The sequence below is a fragment of the Merops nubicus genome, unplaced genomic scaffold (assembly GCF_000691845.1).
Source record: "Merops nubicus isolate BGI_N331 unplaced genomic scaffold, ASM69184v1 scaffold18601, whole genome shotgun sequence".
Taxonomy (NCBI): domain Eukaryota; kingdom Metazoa; phylum Chordata; class Aves; order Coraciiformes; family Meropidae; genus Merops; species Merops nubicus.
The window spans coordinates 123-8554 of NW_008589203.1; the positions used below are offsets into that span (position 1 = coordinate 123).

Genomic DNA, 8432 nt, shown 5'->3' on the forward strand with positions numbered 1-8432 from the left:
GCTTTGTTATTTAGTTCCTGGCAGTTTCCCTCCTCCCACTGAGAGCCCTGGGCAAGAAAACTACTTTCTGGGAAGGATAGCATCTGGTTTATGGAAGTGGATAAAAAGCAGCCATTTATTTTAAAGGGCATGTCAATAAATAGCTCTTAATGAATTGCATTTATAAAAGTAAGTTTTGAAACCATAGTGGCATACCTGCAAAGCAATATTTTACTGAGAGACTTGTGTGGTAGGTTTGAGATGTCTGAGCATGGTAGTTTCCCATGCTGGTTTATTCCTAGTGAAGCCTATGCTTCCAGAGCGTAGCTGTGAATTAACAGCAATAAGCTACTGTTCGGGTTTTTGTGGATTTTGTTTTTTCTTGCTTTTTTTTCTTAAAGACAAATATAATACTTCTGATCAGGATCTGAGTCACATGTGCCCGTATGGCCTGTGTTGTGCTCTGGCACTGACATAACTCTGTTTGAAAGACGGGCAGAAAGATAATGAATCTGTTTTTTACACAGATCTGAAGTCAGTTGCTCAGCCTTTTGCTAGCCAGACAGATGAGGAGATATCCTTCAGCATCCAGGGATGAGCACTCAAGATTAGACCCAGAACACCAAAATACATTTTTATTCTGTTTATACTCCTTTTATACTCTCTTGTTATAACAGGATAAGCAGCCAAAATGAGGACAAAGATGGAGACTCTGATAATACAATCAGTGAGTTGCCTCCCACTCTTGAGAACGTTTCCCCTGACAGAAGGCGGTTGTCTTCAGATGCATCACGGTCCACTTACAGCCTCACAAGGCGGATTTCAAGTAAGGTCATCCTTCCAACATTAATGTAATTCTTGTGGGGAAGAAAATGAAACTGTAGTGCTTGCTCTTTCATCTTTTAGACAGGGAATCAAGTCAAGTTGAGGATACATTAATTAATAAGTCTCCTGTTCTGCAGGAACACAGTGGAAGGAGCTAGCCCCGTGTTTCTTGCTAAGGCACGTGCATGGTGATTCCCTGTGGAAGTGGACAGTGGGGGAAATGTAGCTGAGCTTGCGTTTCTGCGTGACTAAGGGGGCTACTACTTGTTGGCAGTGTAATGGTGAAAAGTCCCACTGGGGAGCCTGCAGTGCTGGGCGTAGCACAGACAGAATAGCTGCACGCAGAGAAGCACAAGTTGACTTGTGTCTCAGATGGCTTCAGTTGAGTTTCTAACAATTGTATTTGTGCATTTCTCTCGTTTAGGTTTAGAGTCGAGGAGGCCAAGTTCTCCGTTAGTTGACATTAAACCGATCGAATTTGGAATAATAGGAGCTAAGAAGGAAATAGTTCAGCCAACTATCCTGCGAAAAACCTATACCCCAGATGACTATTTTAGAAAATTTGAACCAAGACTGTATTCTCTTGACTCGAATAGTGATGATATGGACTCCTTGACAGATGAGGAGATCTTATCGAGATATCAGCTGGGCATGCTGCATTTTAGCACGCAGTATGATCTGTTGCATAATTATCTAATAGTGAGAGTCATTGAGGCTAAAGATCTGCCTCCTCCGATTTCTTACGATGGTTCAAGGCAAGACATGGCTCACTCCAACCCCTATGTGAAGATCTGCTTGCTTCCTGATCAGAAGAACTCCAAGCAGACTGGAGTGAAACGCAAAACACAGAGCCCGGTGTTTGAAGAGAGGTACACATTTGAAATCCCCTTTTTAGAAGCCCAGAGAAGAACTTTGCTTTTAACCGTAGTGGATTTTGACAAATTCTCACGCCATTGTGTTATTGGCAAAGTGTCAATGCCCTTGGGGGATGTAGACCTTGTGAAAGGCGGACACTGGTGGAAAGCCCTTGTGCCTAGTTCTCAGGTAATGGAATTTATCACATTATTGTCACGATTTTTCTCACTTTTTTTCGTATGATTCCTTTGCTTGTTGGCAAGTAAGGTGATTTCTAATTAGTCGTGATTTTGTAAATACAGCATGTGCTGGGTTGAACTATGGTGAGCCTATAGCTGGTCTTATAACTAATACTGTGAAGTAGAGGAGCTGTCTTTCATATTCAAAGGAGGTCACACAACAAAAGATGCTGTGTCAACTTTAACGAGAACAACTGAAGACTGCTTTGGAAGTCAGCACATTTTGGAAGATATTTCTTGTCACCGCGGTGACCTGCATCTGTTCCCAGACACTGCAGTGACACTGTCCTGTCTGGGTCACTCCTGTGGCTGTTAACACGACTGTGCTTTGAGGGCATGAGGGAAACCACTTGGTGCCAGTTCAGTAATGACATGATTCAATAAAGTGTATAGAAGACAAAATCTCTAGAGACTTGTGGCATAATACGTGAGCAAAAAATTGCAAGATAGTGGTAGATTTGTTGTCATCAATAAACTTGCCATAGATTTTGTCTGATATAAGTGGCCTGTTGCATGCATCCCAGTTTGAGAGTACAGTTTGGACTAGATTCAACCATCCCATGGGATGAGAAGATGCAAGATAGCGGTAGATTTGTTGTCATCACGTCCCTGAAGGAAATAAACTTGCCGTAGATTTTGTCTGATATAAGTGGCCTATTGCATGCATCCCAGTTTGAGAGTACAGTTTGAACTAGATTCAACCATCCCATGGGATGAGAAGATGCAGAGTGTCTGTGTGGTTCCATGTCTGTCGCAGGAGAGGCCTCTGGTCAGTGCCACCTGCTTGCTAGCCAGGAAAAGAGCTATTCAGTAGGAAGGTCTGAGCTGTGCAATCAGAAAGGGAGGCAGTTACCTACCAAATTGCTACTAGCAGTATTACCCACTTAACTAGAAGCAGAGGACCTTGGAAAAAGCCAAGCTAAGATCTCTTTGGTTGGAAAACACCTTTAAGACCATTAAGTCCATGAGCAGCATCTCAAATGTTGGTAATGTTGCTGTAAGGACAGGAGTACCTCTCAAGGTTCCTTACTAGCTCCGGGATTGTGATTTCTAAGTTTTAGGGCCTTTGCTGAATCAAAACCCTGTGTGCACTTGTCTGGTTCACATTTGATTTTAAAATTCTATTTTTTCTTTTTCAAAATAAAATTCTTTGATTATATGTGTTCACAAAGGGTGCCATAGCCAGAGATATTAGATGAGATGAACAGTGTAGCATTGACCTCACTGCTGTTGGCAGTGTAGGTCTGAGAGTCTGGTGCAGGGCAGAAATTTGCGATCGGACGCTTGTGGAGGTAAAATCCAGTGAGCAGCGTTCAGACATGAAGCCAGCTGGATCTGTGACTCTGCTTTGCCTGCTGTGTGGGGGGGCTGATAGTGCTTTGACCTCTTGCTCAGACCTTCTGCAGCGTGTAAGGGGCAAGAGATCAAGTTCCTGATACCTGCAAGAGAGCAGACTAGATTTGCTGTAATAGGAATAGGAGCATTATGGGCTTAGTCTGAACAACATTCAGGCAGAAAGGAAGGCTTTGAAAGTTGTGCACAAGTCAAAATCGTGAGGTCCATAAGTGTGTCTTTCCACAGGACGTGTTTGTGTCAGTGGGATCTGCTTTGCTCGGTGGAGTGGTGATAGGGGTAGGGGAAGAGGCATGTTATGAAGCAGTTCATAAGGCAAATGAACAAGGACAGATAGTCCTGTTCTCCCCTCACTGCCTTTTCCCCAAAAGTTTATTGAGAAATCCCTGCAACCATTTTTTTTTTTTTTTTGGGTATTAGCATTCATCACAGGCTCTGCATTGTGTATCTGAGGACAGAGCTCCCCTTTTTGCATCCCATTACCCTCCTGTGATGCACACTGTGGAGCCTTGCTTCTCCCCCTGGTTTTTGCATGATAAACACTTCTCTGTATTATGTATCTCTTTATTCGTAATGTGGGTTCATTCCACAGCTAATACAGACCTTGGTTAGACAAGATCAGCTCTGCCTTCGTGTGCCAAGCTCAGATCCTTCCTCCCTCCCTCTCCAAAGTTTCATTAAAAGCTGCTGCTGTTTTCATTGAAACAGTGCTGTCTGCATCACCAGGATTCTAGATAAATTACTTATCAGAAATTGGAATTTCTGATATTTATAAAAGGAAGAAGAAAAAGAGAAAACTCCATTTGAATGCACAGGCCTAACTTTACAAGTCTTTTGGATTTACCTGCTTGTCATACAGAGAAAAAAAAAAAGAAGAAATTCCTTCACACCTTGATTAGTAAAATGCCTTGTTTTGGTCTTTTCATGCTTCCTTGTTCTTTTTGCCTTAACTAGCAGATGGCAGCTGCAGAGAGATCAACAGTGCTTGTACTAGGACATCCAGGGAGGCTGTTTGGTATCATCTTCACAGGTTTTCTCTGTGATAAGATTTTTAAAGTTCATTGAAAAAGGTGTATTTTATCTTAATGATGATTAAATTCATTGATCAAAGGGTTACAATAAATCCTGGAAGAAGTAAAACAATAAAGCTGATTACTTTGAAAAAGCATATTTTAATGTCTTTCAATAACAGTGATGATTCTGCTAAAAATTTGTGAGTGTTTTTTTTGATTGCTAGCTGGAAGATTCTGCCTGTGGAATGACAGATTTGACATGTTGACAATTTTTTTTTCTTTATACTTCTCACTCTTTTGCTTGATTAGTTGAAGAACAGACAGGATTTATTAGTTTATTATTGGATTGAACCTGGGTCTGCTGATGTGTGCGTTGTGTTGTGGGACCTTGATAGACAGGCACAAAAAAATCTACGTCCAATAGCATTTTATTTTGTGGAAGGTGCCCTCAGATTCTAGAGACCAACACAAAGCCATTGTCGTGCAGTTCTGACCGTGAGTTGATTATAATTTGCCAGGCTGCCCTGGGGCTAGGACACAGAGCAGCAGCTCCAGCAACATCCCCACCCCAGTGGTAGAGACTGTGTTGGGGAAAGTGCTGAAGCAGGTGCTTGGAAAACCAGTAACAGGAGGGAGAGAAAATAGGCAGTTGTAGACATGGTATGTAAAGATGAAACACACAAAATATGTGGGGTTTTTTTGTTGTTTGTTTATTTGTTTTTAACTAGCATTTGTGGACAGAAACATGATGAGCTGGAGAGACAGAGGAAAGTGAATCCAGATGGCAGGAGCTGTGGAGAAGGTTTTCTCTTCATTCCAGTGGGAGTGGGATGGGGCAAGGTTTGTGGAAGAGCAGAGAAAGTGACCTAAATGGTATTGGCCAAGGTGAACATCTGTTCTGCACTCGCTGTGTCCACCTGAAAGCCATTGCCAGAGTGTGCTAATAAACTCAGGTGCTGAATTCTTGTCCCACCATAGTGCTGAGCCCCATCAAGCCCAGAGCTGGGAGACTGACTTGGTACAGGATTGTGCCAGCACAAGTGGGCTCTGCTAAAAAATGATGGGGGATGCCAACAATTTTCTACTGTATGTAGTGTTGGCAGGGACAAGTGGTTTTCTCCCAGGCTGAGGCACGGCCCAGCTTCTGCAGCCAGCAACTCCATTGACACCACTGCAAGCTGGAGCAGGATAAGCCCCTCAGACGTGTGAGTGGGACATACAGCTCCTCAATGGGTGAAAGCCCATCATCACTGATAGCAGAATATCTTCATTATTAACACCTTGAGGAGCTGCTTGTTAGCTAACAGCCTCAGAACTTACCATGGGTGTAACCAGGTGGCTGTACAATGTTGCCATGCTCATTATGTCAGGAGTGGGTTGTCAGAGAACCTGAATATGGGTGAGCAGCATGCTGTGCTCTCAGCCTTGAGGTATCAGTGCAATAAAACACTTGATGCTGAGCTTCAGGCAAAAGCCTGTGCATGTACATAAGTGCTTTTTTAGTTTGGAGTGTGCGTGGAGCACTTAGGGGGATTGTGTCCAAAGTGGGGGCAGAGGGGAGCTACAGTCAGGATATCATCTGAGCCACTAAGTAAGCAGAAGGACTTTTTCTTCATAGAAAATATCACTCCAGGTATTGCCAAATTCTTCATCCTTGATAGTTCTGGGAGGTTTTTCCTTGCAGGGTAATTAATGTGTTTCTAAAGCGCAGTAGCTGCTCGTGAAGTAGCTCCTGAGTCCAGTCCCCATAGGAACACTCTGCACTCCTTCAATATCCCCTTAAATGTGTGTGGCTTTGCCTAGTTACCATGAATGAAGTTGGCAGGCCTTGCTGTAGCTGGGCTCGGATTCGCACATTTCACCATTAAGATTAGTTTTGAAACACATGTTCAGGACCCCAAGTTTTATTGACATATGATTCATTTCTCTTTTGGCAGGTTTGAGTGGGCAGGAATAAATGTTTTAGACCAGCAGTAATGAGAGCTTGGAGATCGTTTTGCAAACGAAAAAAAAAAATCTGCCTGGCTGTGGTGGGAAAATAGCATAAAAATTCCTTCTCCCCTCAAATTAACCCATTTTTATACTAGAGGGAGTGTGTACTGGACTTGCTTTTTTACCTTCGTACTATGAGTGCACTAGAATATGCTGTCAGCTTTTTACATTCAAAATGGTACCTGCTCCACAGATGGAGCAGCTTTGCTAAGTCAGGTCTCTGCAATTTTTGATTCCCATCTTGGGGATAAGCATACAACAGGTACAGGTTCTTCCCATGCCTTGGTTGGGAAGGAAAAGGGAGAAAGGAATTTGAAATTCAGGCAATGACAGGTTTTGGAGCTTTCCCCTTGGGTGCTACGCTGAATGCTGCCATGCAGCCAGGTGGTGACGGCGTGTGGCTTGGAGACCTCCAGCTGTGTGTGTGCCTGGGTTGTTCCTGGCACCTTTGAGGCCCTGAGAAGGAGTCATCCTTGGGGAAGGTGGGTGATGCCTTGCATTTGGTAGTAGAGTGTGATACTGAAGATAATGCTGGTTCCCATCTCTTGTACAGACCTAAAGCACTGGACAGGCAGAAGCTTGGTTCAGAGAGCTGGCACAGCGGCTGACTCGGGGCTGTATGTGTCTCTGTGAAACGAGGTCCATGTTTGTAGCAGTCACAGGAAGTTAAATATGAATGTTGTCAGGATTTTTCTTTTTTTTTTCTTTTTTTTTTTTAATTCTTTATTTTTTCAGCTGTCCAAAAGCTTAGCAGCTGCTTAGTTAAAGGAATGATGGTGAGTCTCTGATGCTGAACATGGATTGGTCATGTGGGGCTATGCTCATGCAGGAACAGGTGTTGAAGTCAACCAGGCAGTTTACCTGTGCCTGGCAGGAGAGAGGCCCTGGGCAAGGCCCAGCAGGAGGTAGGATGCCACCACCCTGCAGGTCACTGGACTTGGGGGACCTGTGACAGGATGCTGTGACAGATGTTTGACGTCCATGATGACAACATTTTTGGCTCTTAATATGTGATTTGTTGTTGTATTTTGGCTTATGACATTCTACCATCTTTCTTTCACTCTGTATCTTTATTTTTTCCCCAGATCTGTTTCAGTGGCTTTTTTCCTCCCATTTTCCAATTTTTAATTTAAAGCTCCAGCACTGACAAATTTTTTCTCTTCATCATTTTCTTTTCTTTATCCTTATCTGTCTCTTCTGTCATCTTGGTCACGTTGGCCATTCTCCTCTGTGCTGTTCACTCCTTGCACTTTCTGCAGAGGACCAGGGTGCTGTGCAGTGTGTTTTGCTGAGAAGCTCAGAGGAGTTGGTGTGGGTTGCAGGCAGGACCTCTCCATAGGAAATCTTCCCAAAGGTCTTTGCACAGGAGAGGCTTTCTCATGGCCATCCAAGTTGATGCAAAGCCAGTTAGACTTTAGAAAGGGTTTTGTGGCTTTTTCAATCATACACCTACTTGGTGTCTGTTATGTAGGTAACACTGTTCTTATCCATTGGGAAGTACAATTATTTTTTTTTTCCAGGCTCTGGTCCTTAGTAGCTCAGCCTTCCCAAAATGATTGCCCTGTGTCACAGGATGCTGTAGAAAGCCTGTTAGAGCAAACTGTTCTAAACCGTCAATTTCTAATGTGCCTGGTGGTACCATCACAGATAACCTTGAGGAGGAAAATCAATCTGAAACTTCATTAGGAGCATTGCATAGATGTGTGTGCTGATGTAATGTGCTCTGGTTCCTGTTGGGAACTGGGGAAGGGTTTCAGCTGCAGAGTTTTGCTGGTGTTGTAGCAATGCACAGTGAACAGTCTGGGGGGGATGCAAGGAAGGAATTGCCCCGATCCAACCCAAATGTGCAAATGGCATTAATTAAAAAATCCTCTTCCTTTGAGGTAGCCTCTTCGTGCTTCAGAGATGACAGAAAAGAAAAAAAACCTTTCTGATGTGTGTTTGGTTCAACCTAAATGGTAACTGCAGAAGGTTCTGGATCACAGGTGAGCCCAAGGCTGCAAGTCCAGAGGACTGGCTGTGTCATGTGTAATATAGCTGCGGAGAGGAGCAGCCAGGAGCAAAATGTTAATCAGAGCTTCAGGACAGTCTCAGACATCCCAGACTTGATGTCAGTCTGGCACCTTATCAAACAGGAAATTGCTTCTCCAGGGTCGGCCACGATCTCGGCTCACAC

General features: G+C 43.6%; 1 protein-coding gene across 1 annotated transcript in view; it reads left to right on the forward strand.

Annotated features, from left to right (window-relative positions):
* Nucleotides 1-656: 656 nt before the first annotated feature.
* SYT17 (synaptotagmin XVII) overlaps nt 657-8432 on the forward strand; it is a gene marked incomplete at its 5' end in the record, with an annotated part of 28826 nt that continues 21050 nt past the window's right edge. The window contains 2 exons of the mRNA XM_008949523.1: nt 657-805; nt 1229-1848. Of these exons, the coding sequence (XP_008947771.1) occupies nt 657-805; nt 1229-1848 (769 nt within the window). The remainder of the gene's footprint in view (nt 806-1228; nt 1849-8432) is intronic.